Source organism: Rhinoraja longicauda, chromosome 12 (genome assembly GCF_053455715.1).
Source record: "Rhinoraja longicauda isolate Sanriku21f chromosome 12, sRhiLon1.1, whole genome shotgun sequence".
NCBI classification, from domain to species: domain Eukaryota; kingdom Metazoa; phylum Chordata; class Chondrichthyes; order Rajiformes; family Arhynchobatidae; genus Rhinoraja; species Rhinoraja longicauda.
The window spans coordinates 54,781,783-54,797,930 of record NC_135964.1 but is presented as its reverse complement, the minus strand read 5'-3'; the positions used below and the strand labels follow the sequence as shown (position 1 = coordinate 54,797,930).

Genomic DNA, 16,148 nt, shown 5'->3' with positions numbered 1-16,148 from the left:
ACTTTTAAGGGGCTATTTATGTACACTTCTAGATCCCTCTGCAATTTTTTTACTAACTTCCCATAGTGTCCTTTGATATATCTGATCAGGCCCGAAGATTTATCTATCTTCACATGTCTGGATGTTTAGCACCTCCTCGACTTTAATATGGACTGTCCTCAAGACTAAGGTAGACACAAAATGCTGGAGTAACTCAGCGGGACAGGTAGCATCTCTGGAGAGAAGGAATGGGTGATGTTTCGGGTCGAGACCCTTCAGACTGATGACTCAAGACTATTCCATTAACTTACTCATTTCCCAGTGTTCATGTCTTTCTCCATGGTAAAAACAGAAGAGAAATAGTCTGCAAATACTTTAATTTTACCTTGTCCCTTTCCACCTACATCCAGGGCACGCTCTTCACTTCAATACCGCCCAATGTCTTGCCCCCCATCACATCCTCTTTACAATGCACGTCCAGCCCCATTATACCTCCATTACCCATGAGGAAGGCCTCGGGGTCCCTCCAGTTATTCCTTTAACAGAGACTCAGTTATTTTCCCTCAACTAACTAAACTCTGTCTTGTAAAACATTTCCTCCCCCTTAAAATGTTTTGACTCTTCTCACTTTTTTCCAGCCAAAGATGTAGCCATGGACATTTGCATGGTCCCCAGCAATGCCTGTCATTTTGTTGGTTCCGTTGAATACTCTTTGTTCCAAACCATTCCCCACTCTTTCTCTGCTACGTTGACGATTGCATTGCAGTTGCTACTGTACTTGTGCAGAACTCGTTGATCTATTCAACTTTACCACTAATCCACTCTTCCCTCAAATTAACTTTGAACCCTCAAATCTCAGGCGCCTCTCTTCCCATTCTTGATCTCTCTGTTTGCCTCAAAGAGGATGGGCTATCTACTGATGTCCAGTGCAAGCTCACAGACTCCCACAACTACCTTGACTAAACCTCCTCCCACCCTGCCTCTTTCAAGTATACTATCTCTTACTCTCAATTTCTCGGTCTCTGCCAAATCTGCTCCCAAGATGATGCTTTGCACTCAAGACCATCTGAGATGTCCTCTTTCTTCAGTAAGTGTGGTTTCACCCCTGTTGTGGATGGAGTCCTCACCTGTCCCCCCTGTCTCCCGTAGTTCTCCTCTGGCTGCCCTTCTCCCCAGACGATACCAGATTGAGCTCCCCTGACACTTACCTTTCACTCCACCAGCCTCCACATCCAACATATAATTCTACATAATTTCCACCGCCTTCTTCGTGATCCCATCACCAGTCAGATCATTCTGTCTCCAACACTACTCTCTCTGCAACTCCTTGATCATCCCTTCCAATCCAAACCATGCACTCCCCAGACACTTTTCGCAGCAACCACAAGAGATGTAACATGTGCCCCAACATCTCCAACCAGGGATCCCAGCAGCCCTTCCAGATGAGACCTCTTCAACCCTCATTTACTGCATTTGGTGCTCCCGATGTGGTCTCCTCTACAAACATAGAATAGGTGACTGTTTAATCGAACACTGGCACTCTGTCTGCCAAGGCCTGCTGAAACTCCCAGTTGCTAATCATTTTAATTCCCCCTCCCATTCCCATACCGACCTTCTTTGGCCTTTTCCACTACCAGAGTGAGGCTACGTGCACCTGGGAAGAACAGCACCTCCCTATGCTGCTTGTGTCGCAAAAACCCACAACTATGAACATTTAATTCTCAAATTTTAAACAATACCTCCCCCCACTCCCGATGCTCGCGCATTACTCCCACCATCCCATCACATGGTTCTTTATCCTCCTCTGATGTTGATTTCAACTACTCCCCCATTTGTTTCCTTCTCATTGTTCCTTTCCAGCCATTTCCCTCTCTCCCACTCTATGTTTCACTCCTCTTCTTTCTTTATCTGGCACTCTTTTAGTCTCCTTTTCACTTATTTGGATGAGAATGTACAAGGCATGATCAGTAAGTTTACAGATGCCATTACAATAGGTGGTATCATAGACAGTGAAGATGGTTATCGAGAATGTTAGTGGAATCTTGATCAGCTGGGCAAATGGTCTGAGGAATGGCCAATAAAGTTTAATTCAGATAAGTGTGAGGTGTAGCCTTTTGGGAAGTCAAACCAGGCCAGGAACTACACAGTGAATGGTAGGGCCCTGGGGAGTCTGATAGAACAGAGAAATCTAACTGGATTGTTTTTCCTACAATCGAAATGGGTATGGAAAGATTTACTGAGAGGTGTCTAAATCTTAGGATTCGGGGGAACGGTTTGCAGTGATAAAAGAGTTGGTAAGCTGGGGGCATTGATTTAAAGTAATACATGAGAACCAGAGAGATTAAACGACGGTGCTGTTGTTTCTATGGTGATGAATGGGAAAGTACTCCTAGCAGAGTTAGGACATTAAATTCAATAGTTTTCAAAAGGAAACATGATAAATATTAAAAGAGGAAATGGCTAATTGAAAAACTTGTTCAAAGAGCCAGACGGTCTGACTAATCTCCATTTGCACAATATAATTCTGTGATAACAGTTTACTTTTAAGTATTGGTCATTTCTGCCAACATATTAGCAACCTGTCACAGCCACAATCCAACAAGTTGCTGAAGGTCAGTTCATTGATAGCAAACACCCACCATTAAAGGAATGCCTTGGTTACAGCTGGACAGACTCTCATGTACTTATCTTTTTAGACAACACTGCTTTTCACGAGGTGGCCTTTGCTAACGGCATTTTTGAGCTTGTTATTAATTACAACCATGTGCTAATTCTAAAGGACCATTATATTGTTTGACTTCCCAGAATGTGGAGCTTTAACTTTTTGGACTTTCCCAGAGGCCAACAGCATCATTTAAACCATTTCTTGTGACCCACTTGAAAGACTTATTAGATCATTTTTCAGCAGTATCCATATATGGAATTGGCTTGTATGTTATTGCCTACCCTCTCTTGGATATTCAGTGTCCGAGTTAATTGAGGGCAGAAAAAGAATAGCCCACCAAAGAGAAATCTTAAATTTCATCCCAATCAATGACAGCACCAGGAAATTGCAGTAATGCAAAGTCCTCATTTTCAGTTATCCCCATTCAACCTTTTAGAACATGTATCATAGCATTGCACAACACATTAACAGGCCATTCAGCCCATCACATTCATGCCCATCTTTTTAGAGTGATACAGTGTGGAAACAGGCCCTTCAGCCCAACTTGCCAACACCAGCCAACTAGTCCCACCTGCCTGCATTTGGCCCATATCTCTCCAAACTTGTACTATTCATGTACCTATCTAACTGTTTCTTAAACATTGTGATAGTCCCAGCCTCAACTATTTCCTCTGGCAGCTTGTTCCACACACCCACCACCCTTTGTGTGAAAAAGTTACCCCTCAGATTCCTATTAAATCTTTTCCCCTTCATCTTAAACCTATGTCCTCTAGTTCCTGATTCCCCACTCTGGGCAAGAGACTGTGCATCTGCCCGATCTATTCCTCTCATGATTATATACACCTCTATAAGATCATCCCTCATCCTCCTGCGCTCCAAGAAATAATAGACAATAGACAATAGGTGCAGGAGTAGGCCATTCGGCCCTTCGAGCCAGCACCGCCATTCAATGTGATCATGGCTGATTATTCTCAATCAGTACCCCGTTCCTGCTTTCTCCCCATACCCCCTGACTCCGCTATCCTTAAGAGATCTATCTAGCTCTCTCTTGAATGTATTCAGAGAATTGGCCTCCACTGCCCTCTGAGGCAGAGAATTCCACAGATTCACAACTCTCTGACTAAAAAAGTTTTTCCTCATCTCTGTTCTAAATGGCCTACCCCTTATTCTTAAACTGTGGCCCCTGGTTCTGGACTCCCCCAACATTGGGAACATGTTTCCTGCCTCTAACATGTCCAACCCCTTAATAATCTTATACGTTTCGATAAGATCCCCTCTCATCCTACTAAATTCCAGTGTATACAAACCTAGTCACTCCAGTCTTTCAACATATGACAGTCCCGCCATTCCTGGAATTAACCTAGTAAACCTACACTGCATGCCCTCAATAGCAAGAATATCCTTCCTCAAATTTGGAGACCAAAACTGCACACAGTACTCCAGGTGCGGTCTCACTAGGGCCCTGTACAACTGCAGAAGGACCTCTTTGCTCCTATACTCAACTTCTCTTGTTATGAAGGCCAACATTCCATTGGCCTTCATAACAAGACCCATAACAAGATCCAATGTCTTCTCTGTACCCTTTCGAGCTGGACAACATCTTTTCTATAACATGGTGCCCAGAACTGAACACAATACTCTAAATGTGGCTTCACCAACGTCTTATATAACTGCAATATGACCTCCCAACCGATACTCAATACTGATGAAGGCCAAAGTGCCAAATTCCTTTTTGACCACCCTATCTACCCGCGACTCCACCTTCAAGGAACTATGTACCTGCACTCCTAGATCCCTCCACTCTATAACATTCCCCACAGCCCATTCACTGTAATTGCCCATATGTATTAATCTCATTTACCTACATTGGGTCTATATCCTTCTATGCCTTCAAGTGTCTGTCAAAATGTTTCTGACACATAAGATTATATTCCACCCCCTCCTCGTCAGCTAGTTCCAGTTATCAATCTTTCTCTGTGTTTAAAAAAATCTTTCCCCTCAAATCCCCTTTCTCTCGCTTTAAACCTATGCCTTTTTGTCTTTGATTTTGTCTCATGGGAGAAAGATTCTGACTACCGACTCTGTCTCAGCCGCTTATGATTTTGCATACCTCCATCGGGTCACCCCTCGGACTCCTTTGTTCTAGGGAGGAAATTCCAAGCCTATATGTCACAGAATATCTTCCATTCTTGTTCAGATAATCAAAACACATTTCACGATGTCTGATATGGAGCAATCACTCATTGTGCAATAAATATTTTGTTGAAAGGATTTTCCGTACATTTATAAACATGTCCTTTATTTCCATAAGGCCGGAAGTCATTTTCGCCCATTTTTTTCAGCCATCCAGTCAGTTGCCAGTTTTGTTGTGCCATTTTATTGTTACGTGGAAAATAAAAGCAAAACTGAAGTTAGATTTGAAGTGTGATGTTAGTGTGTTCTAATGTGAATAGCTTATGCTAGCATTTATTACTCATCCCTAATTGTCTTTTGGAAGGTGGTGATGTGTCACCTGGAATCACTGCAGTACCTCTGGTGAAGGAACTCCAACAGGGCTATTGGGTGAGGAGTTCCATTACCATGCTGCCTCTAATAATCTGGTCAACTCTATCAGTGTCCCTCAGAATTTTATCCATTAACTTCCATACCGCATTTTAGACTTAAAGAACCATACTTCCCTGTCTTATCCCTGCTGCCCTTGAATAAAGTTGTCTGCACCTCACCTTTTATGGCAAGCAATGATTTAAAAATCTCTGTCCCTGTCAGGATCCCAGCAATCTCCTCCCTTGCCACCTAAACAGTTCAGGATACATTGAACAGCACAGCACAGAAACAGGCCCTTCTGCTCATATTGTCTGTGCTGACCATGATGTCAATTTACACTGCACTTCTGTCTGCACGTAGTCTGTAGCCCTCTATTTCATGTCGCTCCATCTGTCTATATAAATGCCTCTTAAACATTGCTATCTTATCTAGTGGCCCTGCCAACCACCTACCATTCTGTGTAAAAAAAACTTCTCATGCACATCTCTTCTAAACCTTCCCCCTTAAAGCTATGCCCTCTTGTTTTTGACATTTTTAACGTGGGTCAGAGAAAACAATCCTTTTGGGAACTCATTATTTACGTTGTTGGGGCACTTTAGGGTAGTGTTTTATAGGTCTTGTCTTATGATTGGCCTTCCTTCATTTAAAGGCACAAAGGCATAGAGCAGCACAACCTGCAAACATGTCCTTCAAATCATCTTGTCTATCAGTCTGAAGAAAGGTCGACCCAAAACGTCACCCATTCCTTCTCTCCTGAGATGCTGCCTGATCCGCTTAGTTGCTCCAGCATTTTGTGTCTACCTTGTTCATCCTGATAAACTGTGCTAGTGTCATTTGCCTGAATTTGACCCATAGCCCTCCGAATCCTTCCTTTCCATTTATCTGTCCAAATATCATTTAAAATGTGGAATTGTATCTGCATCTATAGCTTCCTTTGGCAGCTCATTCCAGATGCAGATTACCCTCTTAGTGAAAATGCTACCCAAGTGTAGGATACCCAAATGAAATATGAGGTGTTGTTCTTGTCATTTGCATGAGACCTCAGTTCCAATCCTTAATTTGCAGGTGTTTCAGGGATGTTACATATTCACGTGAATACAAAATAACATTTCCCATTTTATTTTCCTTAATTCACTAGACTTGCTTTCTATCAGATCACCTCTCACTTTTCTTTTTTTTTAAATATCCACAGAAACTCTTACTATGTTTGTACATTCTAGCTACCTTTGTCTTGCATTCTATGATTAATAAGACAGGAAAAATTAGTAATTTCTTTGCTGTGGAGGGAATATCTCCCAAGGAAATGAAATTCGTGAATGTGTGGGAGATAATGGCCTGATGTTCGATCATGGAGTCAAATGGAAGTACCAGGATGTTTCTGAGAGCTGACGTTTGACCTCTGCAAGCGAGAGGTCAGTTCACCAGACCACACCAATGCCCTTTGTCAGCTTTAAAGATGAAAGCAGGATCTTAGTTGGCAGTGTTGTTCGTTCAGAAGGGGGTTGGTGACATAGATCACCATCTTCTGCAACCCCCTGCTGTCTCCACCACCCCACCTCCATCTGCTCAACTTCTCCATACATGGATCCCCCTATTGCTTGCCAGCTCCTGTCTCACCCCTTCCCCTCACCTCTTCACACTGGATACCTCACCTTATGCTCTCAATCCTGATGCAGGGTCTTGATCAGAAATGTCAACCATCCATTTGCCTTCACAGATTCTGCCTGCCTGACCTGTTGAGTTCCTCCAGCAGTTTGGTCGTTAAAGTCTCTTTGCATCCTCCTAACAACTTACACTACCACCTAGCTTTGTATGTATCACAAAGAGCTGGAGTAACTCAGCGGGTCAGGCAGCATCGCCGGAGAGAAGGAATGGGTGACGTTTCGGGTCAAGACCTTTCTTCAGACTGATGTCAGGGGAGGGGGCGGGACAAAGAAAGGATGTAGTTGGAGACAGGAAGACAATGGGTGAACTGGGAAGGGGGAGGGGAAGAGAGGGACAGAGGATCTACCTAAAGTTAGAGAAGTCAATGTTCATACCGCTGGGGTGTAAGGTGCACAAGCAAAATGTGAGGTTTGCGGTGGGCCTCACTAGGACAATGGAGGAGGCCCATGACAGAAAGGTCAGACTGGGATTGGGAGGGGGAGTTGAAGTGCTGAGCCACCGGGAGATCAGGTTGGTTGAGGCGGACTGAGTGAAGGTGTTGAGCAAAACGATCGCCGAGCCTGCGTTTGGTCTCGCCGATGTAGAGGAGTTGACATCTGGAACAGCGGATACAATAGATGAGGTGGGGGGAGGTACAGGTGAACCTCTGCCTCACCTGGAAAGACTTTGGGTCCTTGGATGGAGTCGAGGAGGAAGGTAAAGGGACAGGTGTTGCATCTCCTGTGGTTGCTGGGGAAAGTGCCTGGGGAGGGGTTGGTTTGGGTGGGAAGGGACGAGTGGACCAGGGAGTTACGGAGTGAATGGTCTCTGCGAAAAGCAGAAAGGGGAGGAGATGGGAAGATGTGGCCAGTCATGGGATCCCGTTGGAGGTGTTGGAAATGTTGGTGGATAATATGTTGTATACGCTGGCTGATGGGGCGGAAGGTGTGGACAAGGGGGACTCTATCCTTGTTACGAATGGGAGGAGGGGGAGCAAGAGCGGAGTTGCGGGATATAGAGGAGGCCCTAGTGAGAGCCTCACCTATAATGGAAGAGGGGAAACCTCATCATAAAGAATGAGGACATCTCTGATGCCCTAGTGTGAAACGCCTCATCCTGGGCACAGATGCGGCGTAGACAGTGGAATTGGGAGTAGGGGATAGACGTTTTGCAGGAGACAGGGTGGGAAGAAGTGTAGTGAAGTGTAGTCACTAGGGCCTCCTCTATATCTGGCAACTCCGCTCTTGTTCCCCCTCCAAACCACCCCCTCCCCAGGCACTTTCCCCTGCAACCGCAGGAGATGCAACACCTAACCATATAACCTGTCCCTTTACCTCCCCCCTCGACTCCATCCAAGGACCCAAACAGTCTTTCCAGGTGAGGCAGAGGTTCACCTGCACCTCCTCCAACCTCATCTATTGTATCCACTGTTCTAGATGTCAACTCCTCTACATCGGCGAGACCAAACGCAGGCTCGGCGATCGTTTCGCTCAACACCTTCGCTCAGTCCGCCTCAACCAACCTGAGCTTCCGGTGGCTCAGCACTTCAACTCCCCCTCCCACTCCCAGTCCGACCTTTCTGTCATGGGCCTCCTCCATTGTCATAGTGAGGCCCACCACAAATTGGAGGAACAGCACCTCATATTTCGCTTGGGCACCTTGTACCCCAGCGGTATGAACATTGACTTTAACTTTAGATAGCTCCTCTGTCCATCTCTTCCCCTCCCCCTTCCCAGTTCTCCCACTGTCTTCCTGTCTCCAACTACATCCTTTCTTTGTCCCGCCCCCTTCCCTGACATCAGTCTGAAGAAGGGTCTTGACCCGAAACGTCACCCATTCCTTCTCTCCTGAGATGCTGCCTGACCCGCTGAGTAACTCCAGCTTTTTGTGATACCTTCGATTTGTACCAGCATCTGCAATTATTTTCCTACACACCTAGCTTTGTATCATCAATGAATTTGGAAACACAACACTTGGATCTTATATCCAAAGTATTGATAACATTTGTGAACAGTTGGGACCTCAGCGCCAATCACTGTGGCGTCATACTGGTTACAGTCTCCCAAACCACTGACCCATTTCATTCAATTTTGTTTTCTGTCTGATAACCAATCCTCGTTCAATTACTCCATATTACCTCCATCCCCATGTGATCTCTTTTAATGACCTTTGTGTAACATTAATGAAAAGAATTCTGAAAGTCCAAATACAAAACACTATATCCAGATGAACAATTTTGATCCAAAACATTATTTGTCCGTTTTCCTCCACAAATGCTGCCAGAACTGCTAAGTTCCTGTAGCTGCCCTTTTTTTGGCCACACAATCAGCATCTACAGTCTCTTGTCCCTGCAAAATATCACTTGGTTCCCCTTATCTATTTTGCTAGTTATACCCACCAAAAAAATTACGGTTTTATGAATTGAAATTGACTTCCATGTCCAAGCTGATTCGTAGTACTCTTTTAAGAATATTTTCTACTATTTCCTTTAATACTAATATCTGGCTAACAAATCATTAGTTGCCCATTTTTTCCTTCCTTTCTGTGCAGCTACATTTGCTACTATCTGATCTGTGGGAGCAATTCTTGATTCTATAAATTTTGGAAAATTACAACCAGTGCATCTTCTACTGGTTTTTTTTAATTCCCAGTATAAATTCTCCCGTTTTAATCTGTGACAAACCTACATTAGTTAATCCTTTCCTTTTCACATGTTCATTGAAACATTTATAGTTGTACTACACCACTCTCATATTCTACTTTCCCTATCATCAATTCCTTGGTCTTTGTTGAATTATGACATTTTCTCTATCCTCAAATCTTATCAACAACTATTTACGCCTTCTCCTTAGATCTAATATTGGTTTGAGTTCTTTGAGGAGGTCACCAAGAGGATTGTCAAGGTTTGGGTGGACATTGCTGTATGGACCACAGCAAGGTTGGCTGGTCCACAAGGTTAGAAAACAAGGGAGCCAGGGCAAGACAGCAACTTGGACAGAAAACCGATGGGAGTGGAGGAGTTTTTTTTTGCTGTTTTAGAGACTCTAACCAATGGTGTGCCGCAGTGATTGGTGCTATCCTTTGTTCATTTATATGAATTATGTGGAAGAGAATGTATAACAGGGAGAATGGGAGGTGTCGGGAACACGCTGCCGAGGGAAGTGGAGGGAGAGGACATTTCATCTTGTATGTTTTATCACCCATCATTCTTCTAAACTCCAGGAATAGTTTAGGAAAATAATCCCAAATTATTTGGTCTTTCTTAGTTGGACAACTCTCTCATCCCAGGAATTAGCCTGGCGAATCTTGTGCCTCCAGTGTTCATCAGTGCTATATCCACTGTTTAGAACACTAATTAGAAATCTTGAAGTATCACACATGCCTGCTTCTCCTGGTCTGCTTAGCTGTCACACATTCCTCGCCAACCTGTGGACATTTAAATAGTGGGGGTGAGGGGGGGGGCATTGTCTGAAATGTGCTATGCACAAACATTCATCCCAGAGGAGACACTGTTGTAATGCATTGGTATTCAAAGTCAGGAATTTGGATTTATACTTCCTAAGTTCATAAAACACAGGAGTAGAATTAGGCTATTCGACCCACTAAGTGTGCTCTGCCATTCATTCACGGTTGATCTATTGTCCCTCCCAACCTCATTCTCCTGCCTTCTCTCCATAACCTTTAACACCCATACTAATCAAAAACTTATTTATCTCCACTTCAAAACTACCCAATGACTTGGCCTGCCCCTTGACAGCCATCAAAGAAATTCCTCTGCATCTTCCTGTCCATTCAACAAATAAATTAGTATTTTTAAAGTAAGCAAAAAAGCACAATATTAGCTGGCTCAAATTCACTCCACCCTTAATGTTCTATCTGGTTATGTTTTAGGGGCATTGACTTCCTCCCTCATGATGCAAAAGTTGAAACTACTTTTCTTGAAACTATGATGGCAACGCAGCCCATTCCTGATGATTCATATCAGGACGAGCAGTTGGTAAGATTGTTTTCTAATAACTATTGCGTTCATGATAAAATATTAAATTAATGCATGGAATAATTTAGAGAAGCTTTATAGAAATTTACAACAGGGCAGGAAGCCATAGGAAACAGACCCTGTGACCCCCCACACCCACGCCGAACAGGGTTTTAAACTGATCGGGTCCCATTTGCCTGCATTGAACCCATATCCTCCTAAACATTTCATACTATGTACCTATCTAAATGTCTTTTAAATGTTGTAATTGACCTGTTTCTACAGCTTCCTCTGGCATCTCATTCCATAGACCCATCAAAGGGTTGCCCCTCAGGTCTCTTTGAGAAGACCATGACAGGAGCAGAATTAGGCCATTCGGCCCATCAAAATTGCTCTGCCATTCAATCATGGCTGATATTTTTCCCCTCTCAACCTTATTCTCCTGCCTTCTCCTCGTAACCTTTGATGCCCTTCCTAATCAATAATCTATCAATCGCCGCCTTAAAAATACCCAATGTCTTGGCCTCTCCACCCACCGGTGGCAGTGAATTCCACAGACTCGCCACCCTCTGGCTAAAAATATTCTTCCGTGTCTCCATTTTGAAGATGGATACTTTTATTCTGAGGCTGTGCCCTCTTGTTCTAGTCTCCCTCATCACTGGAAACATCCTTTCCACATACACTCTATCTATGCCTTTCATTACTCAGAAGGTTTCAATTAGATGCCCCATCATTCTTCTAAATTCCAGTGAGTACCGGCCCAGAGCCTTCAAATATTTCTCATACATTAACCCAATCATTATATCCTTCCTCAGATATGGAGCCAAAAACAATATTCCAAACGTTGCCTAACCAGTGCCTGATAAAGCCTCAGCATTACATTCTTGCTCTTATATTCTGGTCCCCTTGAAACAAATGCTAGCATTGCAGTTGCCTTCCTTATTGCCGACTCAACCCGCAAATTAACCTTTGTGGAATTCTGCACCAGCACTCCCAAGTCCATCCGATTTCTGAATTCTCTCCCTTTTTAGAAAGTAATCTATGCCTTTATTCTTTCTACCAAAGTACTGGAGCATACTGGTATGCTGTATGCCAACCATTTGGTATGCGGCATTCCATTTGCCATTTCTTTGTCCACTCTCCCAACCTGTCCAAGTCAATAGACAATAGACAATAGGTGCAGGAGTAAGCCATTCGGCCCTTCGAGCCAGCACCACCATTCAATGTGATCATGGCTGATCATTCTCAATCAGTACCCCGTTCCTGCCTTCTCCCCATACCCCCTGACTCCACTATCCTTAAGAGCTCTATCTAGGTCTCTCTTGAATGCATTCAGAGAATTGGCCTCCACTGCCTTCTGAGGCAGTGAATTCCACAGATTCACAACTCTCTGACTGAAAACGTTTTTTCTCATCTCCGTTCTAAATGGCCTACCCCTTATTCTTAAACTGTGGCCCCTTGTTCTGGGCTCCCCCAACATTGGGAACATGTTTCCTGCCTCTAACGTGTCCAACCTCTTAATAATCTTATACGTTTCGATAAGATCCCCTCTCATCCTTCTAAATTCCAATGTATACAAGCCTAGTCGCTCCAGTCTTTCAACATATGACAGTCCCGCCATTCCGGGAATTAACCTAGTAAACCTACGCTGCACGCCCTCAATAGCAAGAATATCCTTCCTCAAATTTGGAACCAAAACTGCACACAGTACTCCAGGTGCGGTCTCACTAGGGCCCTGTACAACTGCAGAAAGACCTCTTTGCTCCTATACTCAACTCCTCTTGTTATGAAGGCCAACATTCCATTGGCTTTCTTCTCTGCCTGCTGTACCTGCATGCTTCCTTTCAGTGACTGATGCACTAGATCATCCAGATCTCGCTGTACATCCCCTTTTCCTAACTTGACACCATTCAGGTAATACTCTGCCTTCGTATTTTTACCACCAAAGTGGATAACCTCACATTTGTCCACATTAAATTGCATCTGCCATGCATCCGCCCACTCACACAACCTGTCCAAGTCACCCTGCAATCTCATAGCATCTTCCTCACAGTTCACACTGCCACCCAGCTTTGTATCATCTGCAAATTTGCTAATGGTACTTTTAATCCCTTCATCCAAGTCATTAATGTATATTGTAAATAACTGCGGTCCCAGCACCGAGCCTTGCGGTACCCCACTTGTTACTGCCTGCCATTCTGAAAGGGACCCATTTATCCCCACTCTTTGCTTTCTGTCTGTCAACCAATTTTCTATCCATGTCAGTACCCTACTTCCAATACCATGTGCTTTAATTTTGCCCACTAATCTCCTATGTGGAACCTTGTCGAAGGCTTTCTGAAAACCACATCCACCGGCTCTTCCCTGTCAATTTTCCTAGTTACATCCTCAAAGAATTCCAGAAGATTAGTCAAGCTTGATTTCCCCTTCGTAAATCCATGCTGACTTGGAACGATCCTGTTACTACTATCCAAATGCTCCGCAATTTCGTCTTTTATATTTGACTCCAGCATCTTCCCCACCACTGATGTAAGACTAACTGGTCTATAATTTCCCGTTTTCTCTCTCCTTCCTTTCTTAAAAAGTGGGACAACATTAGCTACCCTCCAATCCACAGGAACTGATCCTGAATCTATAGAACATTGGAAAATGATCACCAATGCATCCACAATTTCTAGCGCCACCTCCTTAAGTACCCTGGGTTGCAGACCATCAGGCCCTGGGGATTTATCAGCCTTCAGTCCCATCAGTCTACCCATCACCATTTCCTGCCTAATGTGGATTTCCTTCAGTTCCTCCGTCACCCTAGGATCTCTTGCCATTAGAACATCTGGGAGATTGCTTGTATCTTCCTCAGTGAAGACAGATCCAAAGTACCGGTTCAACTCGTCTGCCATTTCCTTGTTCCCCATAATAAATTCCCCTGCTTCTGTCTTCAAGGGACCCACATTTGCCTTGACTATTTTTTTCCTCTTTACATACCTAAAAAAGCTTTTACTATCCTCCTTTATGTTATTGGCTAGTTTACCCTCGTACCTTACCTTTTCTCCCCGTATTGCCTTCTTAGTCATCTTCTGTTGCTCTTTAAAAGAGTCCCAATCCTCTGGCTTCCCACTCTTCTTTGCTTTGTTGTACTTCTTCTCTTTTATTTTTATGCTGTCCTTGACTTCCCTTGTCATCCACTGGTGCCTCCTACTCCCCCTAGAATCTTTCCTCCTCTTTGGGATAAATTGATCCTGCAACTTCTGCATTATTCCCAGGAATACCTGCCATTGCTGTTCCACCGTCTTCCCTGCTACGGCCTCCTTCCAGTCAATTCTGGCCAGGTCCTGCCTCATGCCTCTGTAATCCCCTTTACTATACTGTAATACTGACACTTCCGATTTTCCCTTCTCCCTCTCAATTTGTAGAGTAAAACTTATCATATTGTGATCACTGCCTCCTAATGACTCTGTTACCTCGAGTCCCCTTATCAGATCAGGTTCATTACACAACACTAAATCCAGAATTGCCTTCTCCCTAGTAGGCTCCAGTACAAGCTGTTCTAAGAATCCATCTCGGAGGCACTCCACAAACTCTCTTTCCTGGGGTCCATTACCAACCTGATTTTCCCAGTCTACCTGCATGCTGAAATCTCCCATAACCACTGTAGCATTACTTTTGTGACATGCCAATTTTAGCTCCTGATTCAACTTGCACCCTATGTCGAGGCTACTGTTTGGGAGCCTGTAGATAACTCCCATTAGGGTCTATTTACCCTTACAATTCCTCATTTCTATCCATACTGATTCTACATCTCCTGATTCTATGTCACCCCTTGCAAGGGAGTGAATATCATTCCTCACCAACAGAGCGACCCCACCCCTCTGCCCACCCGTCTGTTGTTTCTATATGTTGTGTACCCCTGAATATTCAGTTCCCAGCCCTGGTCCTCTTGTAGCCATGCTCAGTGATTCCCACAACATCATACTTACCAATGTCTAACTGAGCCTCATGCTCATCCACTTTATTTTTTATACTTTGCGCATTTAAATACAACACTTTAATTTCGGTATTCACCTCCCCTCTCACACCGGTCACAATTGACCCTGACCTTACTCTCCTATCCCTTCTAGAACTTCCCTTCCCATTTGTTTAAAAGTCCTTTGCATTTTCTCCTGTATTCGCTTCCCCTTTAACTCCATCTTCATATTCCCAATTTGTCAACCCCTCCCCCCCACTACTTAGTTTAAAGCCACACGTGTAGCACTAGCAAACCTGCCTGCCAGAATGTTGGTCCCCCTGCTGTTAAGGTGCACCCGTCCCTCTTGTACAGGTCACCCCTACCCCAGAAGATATCCCAGTTGTCTAGAAATCTAAATCCCTGCTCCCTGCACCAGCCCCTCAGCCATACATTCATATCCCCGATCTCTCTGTTCCTGCCCTCACCAGCACAAGTCCTTCTACAGTCTCCCTGCTTCCTCGCTATTACCTGCCCCTCCACCTATCTTCGTATTGTCCGGAAACTTGACCACAAAGCCATCAATGCTCTCATCTGGATCGTTAACATATAACATGAAAAGTAGTAGACCCAACACTGACCACCACTATTTACTGGCAGCAACCCAGAAAAGGCCCCCTTCCCACTCTTTCCCATTTGTCTGTCAGCCAACATTCTGTCCATGCTAGTACCTTGCCTCTAATACCATAAGCTCCTACCTTGTTTAGCAGCCTCATGTGGCACCTTATCTAAGGGCTTCTTTTAAATCTTTCCCTTCTCACCTGAAAACTATGCTCTCTAGTTGTGGACTCCTCTATGCTGAGAAAAATACTGTGACCATACACCTTGAAGAAGTAACCAAAAAGGTTGATGTGGGCAAAGCCATAGACGTTGTCCATATGGGCCTCAGCAAGGCCCTTGATAAGGTTCAGCAAGGTAGGCTGCTCAGGAAGGGTAGATAACAGGGGATGCAAGCAGAGGGTGGTGGTGGAAGGTTATTTTTCAGAATGGAGATCTGTGACGAATGATGCGCCTCAGGAATCGGTGTTGTGTCTATTGCTGATTTATATCAACGATTTGGATGAGAATGTACAAGGCATAATTAGTAAGTTTGCAGATGGCACAAAAGTAGGTGGTTTCGTAGACAGTGAAGATGATTATCAAAAATTATAGCAGGATCTTGGAGGTGAATGGAGTTTAATGCATATAAATGCAAGGTGTTGCATTTTGGGAGGTCAGATCAGGGTAGGATCTTCACAGAGAATAGTCGCCCCCTGGGCAGTGTAGAAGTTGATCTGTTATATTACAATGCTACAAGACATTGGTGAGATTATAGTTGGGGCACTGTGTTCAGTTTAAGT

At 44.1% G+C, this 16,148-nt stretch overlaps 1 protein-coding gene across 3 annotated transcripts in view; it reads left to right on the top strand.

Annotated features, from left to right (window-relative positions):
- The window catches only part of LOC144599028 (homeobox protein PKNOX1-like), a 67,709-nt gene that overhangs the window by 1,212 nt on the left and 50,349 nt on the right, over positions 1–16,148 (top strand). Inside the window, exons 2-3 of one of the 3 annotated variants that reach the window (XM_078409764.1) lie at positions 6,441–6,600; positions 10,724–10,829. In XM_078409764.1, coding sequence (XP_078265890.1) covers positions 10,779–10,829 — 51 coding nt within the window. In that variant the 5' untranslated portion in view covers positions 6,441–6,600; positions 10,724–10,778. Of the gene's footprint in view, positions 1–6,380; positions 6,601–10,723; positions 10,830–16,148 lie in introns of all 3 variants that reach the window. The other 2 variants (XM_078409763.1, XM_078409765.1) reach the window with 2 other exon arrangements.